Source organism: Vespa crabro, chromosome 5 (assembly GCF_910589235.1).
Source record: "Vespa crabro chromosome 5, iyVesCrab1.2, whole genome shotgun sequence".
NCBI classification, from domain to species: Eukaryota; Metazoa; Arthropoda; class Insecta; order Hymenoptera; family Vespidae; genus Vespa; species Vespa crabro.
In genome coordinates, this window is record NC_060959.1 from 6,772,170 (window position 1) to 6,784,969 (window position 12,800).

The following is a 12,800-nucleotide window of genomic DNA, read 5'->3' on the forward strand; positions in this document are numbered from 1 at the left end:
ATAAAAAGCATGACATTCAATTTTTTGAGATTAAATTTTGTTGAACATGATGTAAGAAATTATGAAAGAATTAAATATAGGAGCATAATATATTTGTTCCTTTATTCGCCCTTATTTAAAATATTTTTATTGAAATAATTACAAATTTTAACGATTATATTATAAATCATTCTTAGTTTGGAATTAATCGAAACTATACATTCGAAATATTCATTTCATTATGTTAATCTATTTCAAGTTTTTTGAAGCTACCTTCAACTCCAAAGAGATCTGTGATATTTTTACTTTTACCAGGTCGCAAGGCTTCATTTACTCGACTACACATTTCATCCTCCAGAAACCAAGATCGATGATTTTCGAGCTTTTTTATATATTTTTCGTGTAAATCCTTAGTAAAACCTGCTTTGCCACCTACATCAGTCGGTAATGCTTCTAATGGGATAAACTTAGCGACACTTTCCAATGTGGTGTGCACATGCAACTAAGAAAATAACAAAAAACAATTATTACTATCAGTAGAAATATAGAAATCTACTCAATAATAATCATACCATATCCATCAATTCTCTTTTCATGAAAGGCTTCATCATATTTAGAATGATATCCATCACTGCTGTCGTGTTCATAAAATGTAAACCTTTCAGACGAACAGGTAAAGCTTCTTGTAAATAGTAAAGGAACTTTTTTAATCCCATAGGACTCAATCTTCCTGCATGACCAAAACTTACACTTTCCATATCGATAAGAATTACATGACCTATTCCTGTACCTTCAGTATAGAGCCAATAATCTATAACCATGTTGAAATATTTCAAACCGTCATTATAAACATAATGTGAAGGATCGGTATCGAGTAGTTTAGCGAAAACTATTTTATGACCCTCTTTCGTTGTCATCTCCAATGGCATGTTTGCACTGTATATAAGAATTTTATTTAATTAATAATCGTTACAACTATTTTAAAATACAAGAATTAATTATCAAAGAAATTTTTTACAATGATCACTTACACAACTTTTATTATTTGTCGAAGTGATTTTGATCCAAGCAGATCTCTATTAGAAAAGAATTCAGGAACGTGAGTTCGTACGGTATAGAAGGTATCTATCGTAGTTTTAGTTGGCTCCAATCGATAATAATTGCTATGTAAAAATAATACCAATTCACTATCGGTGATTTTTGGTAAATGAGGTTGCTTCTTGCACCATTCTTTCAATATTTCTATATCCGACTCTTTTAATTCAGGATTTTTTCGTAATTCTTCCTCGTAACTGATTCTTGGTATTATACTCATTTTTTTTATAAATGAAAGTTCTACAACAAAGAACAAAGTACAATCACTCTTCTTTTACATTTCCTCTAATTTAAATAACACTTGATATATACCTATTGTGGTTGGTTTTATTAAAGACAAGTTAAACCATTCGATGTTATAATATGAATGAGCTTGCTAACAAGGAGACTAACAGTTTTTATTTAAAACTACCTACCAGTAACTAAAACAAAATAAAAACGTGATAGTATGTGATTAAATCATAAATACATATCTTTTCGTTTTTGACATAAAAATTATATATCCCATGATACAAACGTAATAAAATATTTTCTATTCCTCTTCTTATTCAAACGAATTTACATTTATTATTGTCAGGTGTACAATAATGTATTATTACATACAATTACTAGAAAAAATGTAATATTTTTATTGTCTTCTATTATTTTTCACTTGCGCTTTTAATTTTATCGGTTTCCGCATAGTAGTAATACATGTCTTAATAATTGTTCATCATCCCGATTTTATAATAATGAATACAGGTGTAATTCTTGACCGATTTTAATGAACAAGGTCTTATTTTAAAGATGAAGATTCTATAGAGGATCTGATTTTTCAAATTTTCGAAAAAGCTTTATTTTCTCTGGAAAATATTACGTAAAAAGTGATGTTTATTCGACGATAGTTTATGCATAAAAATAAATCTTTTACAAAATTCGTAAAAACTATGTCTTCGTTTAAACCTTCATGTTTAAAATGAGACCTTGTTCATTAAAATTGTCAATAAATTAATAATAAGAATAATGTTAAGAAGAAGTAGAAGAAGAAATACGTATGTACTTATATAAAATAATATTTAATATATATATATATGAGAGAGACTATTCACTAATTATTATTTTTTACAAAATATTCGCTAAAATCTTGTTTTTTGTTGCGAATTTATATATTAATTATTATACGTATCAATTATATTTATTATTCACTATGCATTTAAAATAAATTATATACGTTCGCCCATTGTTGCATGTTATCTACTGCAGATTACTGTGTGCGGATCATTGTTGATGTTATCTACTGATAAACACATAAAAAAAAATATAAATATGAGAGATTGAAAAGTTTGATAAATTTGCAGCCTATCCTACTTTACCTAACAAGTTTATATACCGATACAGTCGCTTGATAGATACAGTCTTCCCCATTTATGTTTGTAATTCATATTTTGTCCATATCTGTCGCTGAAGTCACATATGATTCGAGCGAAAGGTGATGAACAATCTTAACAGTTGTGTTCGCCGGAGTGATTTATAAAGAACGTTCTTCCTTCGTGATAATTTTTGTATTTCTTTTCTCCTTGTTTGATGGTTAATATTTTCATGCCACGGTAAAAAATTATCGAAACGTGGAAGGTTAACGTACTATGAACCGTCTGGATGATCCTCCAGGTCTCATGAAAGGCAGAAAACCATCTTTTATCGGAATGAACGGTATGTATGTTTTACTATTAATAACAAAATCTTTGTTAACGATTTAAAACTTTTAATCAATAATATTTTTTAAAGGAGGTACGGAAACAGACGACCAACAGCGTCTAAGGTTCCAAGTTGAACTGGAATTCGTTCAGTGTCTTGCAAATCCAAATTATTTAAACTGTATGTAAAATTTTATATTGGAGATATATTTTTATAGGTTATAAATATCTAATAAGATTGTGTGTAACTTTTTTTTATGCTTATTTAACTTTTGTAGTTTTAGCACAACGTGGTTATTTTAAGGATACCACATTTATAAACTACCTCAAGTATCTTCTCTATTGGAAAGAGCCAGAATATGCTAAATATTTGAGATACCCCATGTGTTTGTACTTCTTAGACTTATTGCAATACGAACACTTTAGAAGAGAAGTCGTCAACTCACAATGCACCAAGTTTATAGACGATCAACAGATTTTACTTTGGCAACATTATACTAGACGTAGGACAAGACTTTTACAGACTGCAGCGGAGCAGACCCAACATGTCAATCCACAAAATAATGGTATTGTACAACCTAAAGTTCCTTGAAAGAGAGCCATGTCTGGTAATAAAAAAACTTAACAATATACATTTTAGAAGATATGACTTAGAAATATTTCTTTGTATTGTAATTTCTTTTATGGACTGTTTTGTTAATCATGTTGCCAAACTGTGATATATTTCGAATAAAATACTTATCTGCATTTAATAGATCAATTATATATTTTCATACTTCAATTAATATAATTTTAACTTTATTTCAAAAATGTTGTGTGTATGCCACGTACAAAACAATATTTTACATAGCAAATCAATTTTTCTTCTTCAGTCTCATTACGATATTTAATGTTGGAAGTGTTAGTTCCAAGAATGAATTTTTATAAATGAAAATAGAAGTATATACAATAAATGATAAAGTTTCTAAATTGTTCTTACGAATCTAAGGTAATAAATACATAAGCCGCTGACAAATATAACTTACATTTCTAGTGGAAAGCACATTTTACACATTTACATCAGAGTGGTCGTGAACCTGCATTAAAATTGAAAAAAGAAACAAAAAACACACATTTTCACTCAAGAAAATTTTAACTAATCACGCGAACAATCCGCGTTTTTATTTTCGGAAAAATTAACTAATATACCGTTTCCGGCGTCCACCCAATCCTCCGAGAAAAGTTTCTCTCTTAGTATTTCTCTTTCCGTAAGATCGTCTTTTGCAATATTTTTATCCTCATTAACAATTTCTTCGTCGTATTTTTGATCCCTTCTTTTAACAAACATCTGTTCAATATCTTCTATTGTATCAGGTAGAATCTTATTCAATGTTTCTGGCAAAATGATTGCTAATATACCAGAAATAAAAGACAGCACACCAACGATCGCTAATGGTATACTAATTGTCACGTATTTTCCCTGAATAGAAAAAATTATAATTATTGATTTACTTAATTATTCAAAAATAAATAATTTAAATTGCTGATATTACTAACGTACCGATGATAACATTTGTGGTATACTTAAAGAACCGACTTCAGCCAAAACTGTGCATAAACCTAAACAGGTTCCTCTTACAACAGTTGGAAATAGTTCAACAGCGTAGAGATATGTTATAGCAATAGTGCTTATTACAGTTACTCTACCAAATAGCAATACTATAGTCTTCACGAGATCTAATATAAGCGGAAAAAAAATATAATGTGAACAATTAATTTTAACAACGAATAATGAACTTAACAATCGACTTTAAACTTTAATTTGAACTTTAAATTTAAATTAATAAATAGTTTGTAAATCACCTTTCCAGGCTAAAGAAGAATCTATCAAAATAATTAGAATAGATAATATGATTAATATTACGCCAGTTGTAGACTGATATATGCTCAGAGGTATTCGTCTTCCATATCTGGACAATACGAAATATATAAACGTATAAGTAGCAATTTCTAAGGCTCCTCCTAAGGCAAAAGTCACGTGTCTATTTACGTTAAAATTTGGTAAAAGCGATGCTAAAAGATAACACGCTATGGAGGATGAAAACCTTGAAGAGAAAACAAAACGATCCAAATATAATAGTTTTAAAACGAATTTCTAAAATTAAACTTTTATTATCTTATAATATTTTCAAATCATACCACTGAAGAACCATCACAAGACTATACTTTCTTGTCAATGATCGTTTGAATAATTTTTGTAAAGTTTTACTTTTTATTCTTTTTGATTCTTGTTCAAAATTTTCGGCCATTTTTATTTCATTATCATTTACTTTTTGGAGTTTCCTTGGATTTCTAAGAACAACGATTTCCTCATCTATTTTTGAAGATACTTTTTGATCGTAGACAGATTGAGAACTTCTCTTAGATCTCCGATTATTGGTCGAACAGGATGGTGGATTTTTTATTTCGTTTTCTACGTCATTTTCCCTTCGTAATTCTACGTTCGTTGATGAAAGTCGTTTCGTGGGTGCTTGAATGATCACAGTAGAACTTCTAGCTAAAGTAGGGTCAAGAAAAGAAATTTTATTAATTATTTTTATCTAATAATATTGAAATTAATTAGCCTATTAAAATAAAAATACTTTGGTTCTTTAATCCTCATACATTGCTCTTTTTGCTGATTTGAATTCGGCGTATTCAGCAATTTCGCCATCTCGTCTTGCGTCGTCACTTCAAGAGTTTTCGGTTTCTTTAAGTCGACACTAGAAACACGTGATTTCCTTTCCGGTTTCACCGGCGTCGGATTTTCTTTAGCAACAGGCTCAGATTCTATAACCTTCTCTCTGCGTATTCTCATACAACACCCGTTATATTTCGCGATTCTTTCCAACGCCATATCGGCTTCCGTTAATTTATTTTTAGCTAGCAGCCATCGCGGGGATTCGGGTATTATCCTGCACGATAAAAATTTCGATCAAACAAATTTTAATAGAAGAAGAATAATATTGTGATATTAAAGTAATTTCCAAAATAAATTTTCAAAGATATATATGTATGTCTCAGATTATTTTTATAATCATTGTGATTGAAAAACGATTATTAAGATAGATTAGACCATATACCAGATGTATAGTACTGTTATCGCTGTGGGTACAGAAACAGCAAGCTGCAAAATTCTCCAGTCTGGTATAAAATAACTTAGTATCGCTAGGAGTATCAAGCCGATAGCCCAAGCGATTTGCATGATCATAGCTACGAGAGTTCGCGATTTACTGGGAAACAATTCCAGAGATAATATGTATGTTGAGTTTTGTAGGCCTTGTACGAAGATACCTTGAAGGCCACGAAGTGCCAAAAATGTAGGATAGTTCTGTTATTGAATTAAATAAATAACGATCAGAACATCTAACGATACATAATATTTAGACAATTAAGAATCATAGTTCTTCTTTTTCATTTGATCTTTTTACCTGTACGATGTACAATGCAACAGCCATTGTACCTTGTGTGTAAAGACAAATCGCTTGAACTGGTAGTCTTCCAATTCGATCAGCCAAAATTCCAGCAATCGAAGCACCGATCAAAGCACCAAGATAATAGATTGCCGACGCTAGATATGTCAGATATTTTCTTTCACATATCAAGATCCACTCGGTGACAACGCTATTCTCACCGGGTTCGATCGCGAATCGATAATCACCAGAACAGGAGTTCATCTCGAGTTCGGTGCTCGAGTTAGATTCGATCGTCCAATTGTTTTGGATTTGACAGCCATAAATTCTGCTCGTTGTATTCCTTGGCTGGAATAACATTTGGTATTGTTTATAGATCGTGTAAATAAATAAATAAATAAACTATTATTAAGAAAAATATCACTTGATTATTGTCACGTGACATTTTTAATAAGTCAATTTTTAGCAACGTGAAAGGGTGCTTCATCTTTCACCATTTATCAGCATACTTTCATAGAAAAATTGGATCTAAGCCAAGGACTAATGAGTTGTACGAGCTGTTTCTATATGACACACGACGCGACTCGGGCCAAGCCGCGTAAACATTTTTTATGTATGGCGAATAGCATGTTTGAACAGGGAAAAAAAAATTCAAAATATATACATAAAACAAATTATGATTATTACCTGACAATAAAATTTCGGTGTATAATTGTGAAAAGCCGGTAGAGCGTGATTCATAGATACGATGATGTAATTTATGCAAAATATTAATACAAGAAGCATCTGAAAACAACCGACTTTCACCGTTTCCGCGTCCATTCTTTTTCCATTGTTTGTCTTCATCTTCACGAATGAGAATTGTTCCTGTCTATATTCGACAAATTTCAATTATATGTCTTCTTCAATATTTATCTTGTTTGACGAACAATTATTCGTTTGATTTCTTTTTCTATTAAAAAAAACTCGTACACCAATCTCTTCTCTCGCCCCGTCACAAAATTGTTAAAAAATTCACATTTCGATTAGGTACTCTCAAAATTATAAACCAATGTTCTTTATCAACTATTTAATCGCGTCCCTCTTGTTTCTCATATCCATTTGTATTAGAATAATATATAAAATTATTCGAAGATGAAAAAATCAAGCCGAAAAATATATAAATTTGGGTCTTGATCGTTTGAAATGAAAAACGAGCTTCGAAACTTCGAGCATGCGCGGAACGGAGTGTCATCCGTGAGGGTGCAGCACGCACTGCCGACGAGAGGATCGCCAAGAGTCTTCTCTCTCTTTTTCTCTTTCTCTTTTTCTCTCTCTCTCTCTCTCTCTTCTCGCTTTCTCCCCCTGCTTCTTTTTCTCTCCCTCGAAGGATAGTGCCGAGAAAGAGGAACATGCTCCGATTGGTGCTGACTCGTGGAAGGATAGAACGCGTGTCATTGTTTCTTCCGAGCTGCCAGCCCTCTTATCGGCTCCTTTCGTTACAAGAAATCGATATTCTGTCAATAATGATCGATTTTAATATACTCGAATGGTGCTATTGCTTTTTTTCACGATGTACCATTAATTTTCTTTTTGCTTTTTTTTCTTTTTTTTTTTTTTTTTTTTCTTTATTTTAAGAAATACGATCACTACAATTCTATTGTAAGAAAATATCAGGACATATTAAAGAACAATATCAACAACTTGAAAGATTAGAAATTGATTAAATTCTTTTGTTTAATTCACGTAGGATTTATATGAATTATCCTAACAGTTGATAGAAATAGTACATTTTTATGTAAACTCGATATTAACAAAATATCCAATTATTAGATGAACTAACATGATCAATAAGTATCACTGCGATACTTTAAACGTTGTACCGCCGCGCACATCACTGCAATACGAAGTAAATGCGCTTGCGGAGTTCATAGACCCTGTCAGGACATTATCTAACTTACTGCAACTGCGCCTACACATATGTATACGAATCTATACAGGGTGTCCAGACTTTCATAGAAAGTTAAATGTTTGCAGACAAGTTCATTAATATTGATATTTCAATTAAAAAAAAAAACAATTATCATCTTCTCTTTTGTTGGCTATTTTTAATACAGTTTACTTTCTATCTCTTATGTTGATGTGAATGTTTAGCTTGAAAATCATCGATATCATTTTACATAAGAAAGATAAAAGATATGATAGATCTCTTACGGTTGAAGAAACCTTTCACGATTCACGTGAGAAGTCACGCGAAAATTCTACAACGTAGAATGGCATTTGGTTCGAATGGTATCGGATCAATATTCACAAGATGTATTTTGTCAAGTGTATGAGATTAGACAAACATATGGGTTAACATAGTAATACTTTTTTTACAATCACCAAACCGTAATTGTGACGTCTCTAAAAAGAAATTATTTCTTCAAAACATAAATTTTTTGCAAACATACTAACAACGATGCCAGATGATTCTGATTTTTTTTTAATGAAACTGTGTTCCTTTGATCAAAAATAAATCGTAGAATTTAAAATCTCCTAGAAAATATAAATTGTACTTGGTTCTTCGAGAAGAGTGTCAATCTTGATCGATTCTGGACGTAGAGTCATCATCGTCGAACAGCTAGGTGTTTCCTTCTTTTCTGGAACTGTTTGCGTATTCTAGGACCGTCACGTCCGGTCCCAGTCGCATCCTGCCTTTCATTACGAACCTAATAGGAAGGGGCAGGGTACTCCTTACGCTTGAATCGGCCGGTGAATCCAAAGGGAACGTTGATACGTCTATCTCTTCGTCCTTCGACGGTTCTAACGAAGTGCGTCATTGTTGTCATTGTGTTGCTCTTTCGTGGACCGGCTCAGTCATCGTTCGTCCAATCGCGCTCGGAAGTTCGACACGTCGTTTAATTACCATTCAATTGAGCCACCCTCATCGTTTATTCATTCACAAACGATACTTAACCATCGTTGATGAGCTTAGCCATTCCGGTAGCCTGATAGCTGTCTTCTTTCACTAGTCTACTTGATCGAACGTACGTCGAGGTTCGTTCATTCTTAATTGGTCATACGATTTTCTAGGTAACCGGGACTACTGTTATACCGAGTTTGTACTATGGGGTCTCAGGCAAAGAGAAGACATGTTGAAAGATCTATACATTACAAGATTTACTGTTTAGTCTTATCTTACTCGAGAATTTATGTGGTCCAATATCTGATCGGTAAAAAACTATCATCGATTCAGGTCGAAACAAGGCTGATACATTGTTATTTGTAATCAGCATGAGATCATCGAGTAATCTTTCTCATTCATGAAAAGAAGAAAAACAATGAACGAATCTTTCGTCGATATATTTTCAAAATTATTTCAAAGACTCGATCGATTACTTTTTGAAATATTTAAAATCATGTATCATCAATTAATTAACGATATCTTATTTTTACTATTTCTTTTTTTCTTTTTATCATAGAGTTATTTTCAAAACGTTCTTACAGAACCGGTTAAAGATCTTTTCTTGATTGCGTTTTGCCATCGTTCGAGTCTTCTGCTGATTCGTGACTAGTGCCCCAACCTTACACGCGTATCGTACAAAGAGGAGATGGCCTGGATGCCTTTTTTCGTCATGTACCGTTATTGTAGAAGAAGAACTTAGGTTCTGCGAACACGAAGCTAACGCTTATTTCTCTTGTGTCCCTTCACGAGCGTCTGATCGAAACGTTTTACCGAGGAGCTTTGAATTCATTATGAATGACATATCTTCGTTCTTTTAACGTGTTTGTATTTGTAGAAATTAATTGATTCCACTAAGTATAATTCGTTCGGTTTGCGAAATTGGTTCTATCGTTTATAACGTATTTCTATTGCACGTGTTTCTCGAGTCAAGGACGAGAATCGACTTTGAACTACGTCAGGAACGTGTTGTGCTTCCTTTTTTTTCTTCTTCTTCTATTTCTTATCATCGAAAGCGATTAACGTGAGCCAAATATAAAAAAATGAAAGTGACAATGACGTTATCCGCTTTAATATTGATATGTTTGAGCGTAAGTAAAATTGCATGTCATTTTGAAATTTCCATTTTCAATTCTATCAAATCAATTTTGTTGATTCATTGTGAAGTTGTTTATGTTATGACGTCAGGTTTCATTGATAATATCGTTCAATGAACCACGTTGATCAATTCGTTCCATTGTTTCATTCAACAATATTGAGAAAGATTTGATAACGCATGTAAGAAGTCTGATTGTTTTTTATTATAATTTACAGATCGTTCAGATCGAATGTCGATCTAACAATAAGAAAACGAAGCAATTGTCGTTACAAAGTAAAGAAACCAATCCGGCAAATTTCATAAGATTGCTCGTGATGAGACTCGTTTTTGGTGTAGCAACGTCGATGGGATTAGGTGAAAATATTTCTGGTGTTCTTGGAGGAATATTTGTGCCTCCTGGCGCGGAAGATTATGCCGATTATGCTGACGATGATCTGATACCTGATCTATTCTAAGGATTATATGAATTTGAAATGATCTGCACTTTAACTGAAGATATATGTATAATACATTTTTTATTTAATTATTTATTTATTCACTTATCCGTTTCTTATTAATCAGTGGTATATATATATATATATATGTTATGTGTTTATGTGTGTGTATGTATTTTGTGATTAACATAGACTTGACGACGGCAAAGAAAATGATTCCTGTGACCTAAATGTTAGTTAACAATTATGGACAGCACGATATGTGCTGCTTCGTTTGATCACGTATAACAAAAGTACTAACGGTGCGCGCTACGCGCGTGCTAATTACATATTAAAGTAGTATTTATGTTATAACTTCGTATATCTAGCACACTATGCGAGAAAATATATATTTACATCTTTCAATAGTGTTAATGATTCAGAATCAGTTGTAGACAATTTTTTTCTTATAATCTTAAATCATGATTTACTGTTATAAAATGACATAGTTATAAAACATGATTGTGTTGCATAAAATGTAAATCCAAAGATCTAACAATTAATTAATAATTAGTCTACGATATCTTCATCGCTACTGATTATAAGTGGAGAGTTATCAACATCACTTTGCAAGTCTTGATAACAACCTATCATCTTTCTTATCAAATCACCCCAAAGGACGTTGGTATTACAGGAAGGACATGTACCCTCGATCGGTAAGATTTGGTCGTCCTTACAAAAATGTTGTGCCAAACAAATTAAATGTGCTATCAGTCGACAACTCGGTTTTATACACGTAACGGATTCGTTTTTTTCGCTTATTAATCCGCAAATCGAGCAAAGGAGTACAGGAATATAATCTTCTTCCATCTGTGATTCAATAGCCTTCTCTTTTCTTGGACTTCTCTTAGTGACCTTTCGCGGTATGACTTTCCCGTAACATATCGGCATATGCAAAGGCGGTGAAAAGGAAGTGGAATAAGTTTGAGCGAAGTCATCGTCCAACCAACGAATTGTTAAAGGTAAACGACACCAGGGTCCAACTTTGAGCATTTCCGAGAGAACCATCAAATAAAATTCTATAGTTTTTTGGGTTGATTTTTTTTTCGATACATGCCTTAAACGTCGACTTACGTGAGGATGCTGCCATGCCCATTCGAACTAAGTAATAAATAAAAATATATTACAATTGAAATATATGGTGTGGGGTAAAAGTTCCTAAGTGATTTTAAAAATCAATTATTCTTTTTCGTGACTTTTTAGATTAATATCTTTCTTCTTTTCAAATTATAAAACTATAAGCCTAAAAATGTATAGCTTTATTATGATTGTTATATACTTTATATAGATTATAATGAATAATAATTGTTTCAATTTTGTAATATAATTTACTTACTCTCAATGCAGAAGTACTGTTAGGAAAGCCGTGAATAATTAACACCATGCTCCTAAAAAAAAATCTATCTTGCAAATCTTTTATGATAAATAAAACGATATATATACTATACGTGATATGTATATATATGTATTACTATTTCATGGAATAGTGATATATATATTGTATCCTATATTGTATCCATATGTATATTGTATCCTATTACCATGGACCTCTTTTGCTAGTTTTCCATGCACCGCCATATTTTTTACCGGCATTATGTTGTTTAATTCTACGTCGTGGATCTACGGTATAACCTATATAAGTTCTGCCTTTGTACTTCGGATTCAAACAATATAATAAATATACTCCGTAAAAGTGCTCCACTATTTCTGCTTCTTCCATAATTTCTTCGAGCCATTGAATACAACGACTTATAAATATTCATTGATAAGATTCTACGAGTTATATTTTCACGTTGCACGTGCTAAGCATTAAATAATTTATTCACTATACTTTTTAAATTAAACGATATTATGTCTACTTATAAACTCCGGCATAGTATCAACTGTATATAACCTGTTGTATAGATTTCAATTATATAGAGGTTAATTGAATAACTTAAATCGATTGTATTATTTTTGTCGAAGCTACCATCTATCGGTACAATTAAGTACTTATACATTACACATTTACAGTATGATAAAACAGTCGAAACATGCATATACATATAGTTGCATGCGTTATTTTTTTATATTATACATGTGCACATACATATATTTCTGAGGTTTTGATTATCGCTGTTAATTAAT

General features: G+C 31.9%; 5 protein-coding genes across 9 annotated transcripts; 2 read left to right on the forward strand and 3 right to left on the reverse strand.

Moving 5' to 3' along the window:
* Nucleotides 1-115: 115 nt before the first annotated feature.
* LOC124424134 (alpha-tocopherol transfer protein-like) lies at nucleotides 116-2,323 on the reverse strand. Of its 3 annotated transcripts, none has more exons than XM_046962731.1 (5): nucleotides 2,285-2,323; nucleotides 1,387-1,496; nucleotides 1,011-1,314; nucleotides 552-915; nucleotides 116-481 (listed from the first exon to the last, which is right to left on the reverse strand). In XM_046962731.1, the coding sequence occupies exons 3-5, from the start codon at nucleotides 1,292-1,294 to the stop codon at nucleotides 224-226; spliced, it is 906 nt and encodes a 301-aa protein (XP_046818687.1). In that variant the 5' UTR covers nucleotides 1,295-1,314; nucleotides 1,387-1,496; nucleotides 2,285-2,323; the 3' UTR covers nucleotides 116-223. The 3 variants fall into 3 exon arrangements, with proteins under 3 accessions (XP_046818687.1, XP_046818685.1, XP_046818686.1); XM_046962729.1 differs by lacking the exon at nucleotides 2,285-2,323 and adding an exon at nucleotides 1,592-1,608; XM_046962730.1 differs by lacking the exon at nucleotides 2,285-2,323 and having other exon boundaries at nucleotides 1,387-1,594.
* A 228-nt stretch (nucleotides 2,324-2,551) lies between these two features.
* On the forward strand, nucleotides 2,552-3,499 carry LOC124424461 (mediator of RNA polymerase II transcription subunit 31). Its single transcript, XM_046963544.1, has 3 exons — nucleotides 2,552-2,763; nucleotides 2,839-2,928; nucleotides 3,026-3,499. The coding sequence occupies exons 1-3, from the start codon at nucleotides 2,697-2,699 to the stop codon at nucleotides 3,337-3,339; spliced, it is 471 nt and encodes a 156-aa protein (XP_046819500.1). The 5' UTR covers nucleotides 2,552-2,696; the 3' UTR covers nucleotides 3,340-3,499.
* A 145-nt stretch (nucleotides 3,500-3,644) lies between these two features.
* LOC124424455 (solute carrier family 22 member 8-like) lies at nucleotides 3,645-7,581 on the reverse strand. Of its 2 annotated transcripts, XM_046963528.1 has the most exons (9): nucleotides 6,866-7,581; nucleotides 6,197-6,526; nucleotides 5,849-6,096; nucleotides 5,391-5,680; nucleotides 4,926-5,283; nucleotides 4,590-4,831; nucleotides 4,288-4,463; nucleotides 3,936-4,206; nucleotides 3,645-3,823 (listed from the first exon to the last, which is right to left on the reverse strand). In XM_046963528.1, the coding sequence occupies exons 1-9, from the start codon at nucleotides 7,022-7,024 to the stop codon at nucleotides 3,807-3,809; spliced, it is 2,091 nt and encodes a 696-aa protein (XP_046819484.1). In that variant the 5' UTR covers nucleotides 7,025-7,581; the 3' UTR covers nucleotides 3,645-3,806. The 2 variants fall into 2 exon arrangements, with proteins under 2 accessions (XP_046819484.1, XP_046819482.1); XM_046963526.1 differs by having other exon boundaries at nucleotides 3,645-4,206; nucleotides 6,866-7,580.
* Nucleotides 7,582-9,595: 2,014 nt separating this feature from the next.
* LOC124424462 lies at nucleotides 9,596-10,726 on the forward strand. The gene is made up of 2 exons (XM_046963545.1): nucleotides 9,596-10,192; nucleotides 10,416-10,726. Exons 1-2 carry the CDS (start codon nucleotides 10,145-10,147, stop codon nucleotides 10,653-10,655), a joined length of 288 nt encoding a protein of 95 aa, XP_046819501.1. The 5' UTR covers nucleotides 9,596-10,144; the 3' UTR covers nucleotides 10,656-10,726.
* Nucleotides 10,727-10,731: 5 nt separating this feature from the next.
* LOC124424460 (structure-specific endonuclease subunit slx1) lies at nucleotides 10,732-12,730 on the reverse strand. 2 transcript variants are annotated; one of them, XM_046963543.1, is made up of 4 exons: nucleotides 12,358-12,730; nucleotides 12,215-12,293; nucleotides 12,010-12,061; nucleotides 10,732-11,774 (listed from the first exon to the last, which is right to left on the reverse strand). In XM_046963543.1, the coding sequence occupies exons 1-4, from the start codon at nucleotides 12,434-12,436 to the stop codon at nucleotides 11,184-11,186; spliced, it is 801 nt and encodes a 266-aa protein (XP_046819499.1). In that variant the 5' UTR covers nucleotides 12,437-12,730; the 3' UTR covers nucleotides 10,732-11,183. The 2 variants fall into 2 exon arrangements, with proteins under 2 accessions (XP_046819499.1, XP_046819498.1); XM_046963542.1 differs by having other exon boundaries at nucleotides 10,734-11,774; nucleotides 12,215-12,730.
* Nucleotides 12,731-12,800: the final 70 nt, after the last annotated feature.

Coding starts and splice junctions, on each gene's coding strand:
- LOC124424455 (XM_046963526.1), bottom strand. CDS start 7,024: ATGAAGACAAACAATGGAAAAAGAATGGACGCGGAAACGGTGAAAGTC. Junction 5,681..5,848: donor ATAACAGTACTATACATCTG/GTATATGGTCTA, acceptor TTTATCGTGCAG/GATAATACCCGAATCCCCGC. Junction 4,464..4,589: donor TTCTTCTTTAGCCTGGAAAG/GTGATTTACAAA, acceptor CGCTTATATTAG/ATCTCGTGAAGACTATAGTA.
- LOC124424462 (XM_046963545.1), top strand. CDS start 10,145: ATGAAAGTGACAATGACGTTATCCGCTTTAATATTGATATGTTTGAGC. Junction 10,193..10,415: donor TAATATTGATATGTTTGAGC/GTAAGTAAAATT, acceptor TATAATTTACAG/ATCGTTCAGATCGAATGTCG.
- LOC124424461 (XM_046963544.1), top strand. CDS start 2,697: ATGAACCGTCTGGATGATCCTCCAGGTCTCATGAAAGGCAGAAAACCA. Junction 2,764..2,838: donor ATCTTTTATCGGAATGAACG/GTATGTATGTTT, acceptor TATTTTTTAAAG/GAGGTACGGAAACAGACGAC. Junction 2,929..3,025: donor AAATCCAAATTATTTAAACT/GTATGTAAAATT, acceptor TAACTTTTGTAG/TTTTAGCACAACGTGGTTAT.
- LOC124424134 (XM_046962731.1), bottom strand. CDS start 1,294: ATGAGTATAATACCAAGAATCAGTTACGAGGAAGAATTACGAAAAAAT. Junction 916..1,010: donor CGACAAATAATAAAAGTTGT/GTAAGTGATCAT, acceptor TCTTATATACAG/TGCAAACATGCCATTGGAGA. Junction 482..551: donor AAAGAGAATTGATGGATATG/GTATGATTATTA, acceptor TTATTTTCTTAG/TTGCATGTGCACACCACATT.
- LOC124424460 (XM_046963542.1), bottom strand. CDS start 12,393: ATGGAAGAAGCAGAAATAGTGGAGCACTTTTACGGAGTATATTTATTA. Junction 12,062..12,214: donor ACTAGCAAAAGAGGTCCATG/GTAATAGGATAC, acceptor ATTTTTTTTTAG/GAGCATGGTGTTAATTATTC. Junction 11,775..12,009: donor ACAGTACTTCTGCATTGAGA/GTAAGTAAATTA, acceptor TTTATTACTTAG/TTCGAATGGGCATGGCAGCA.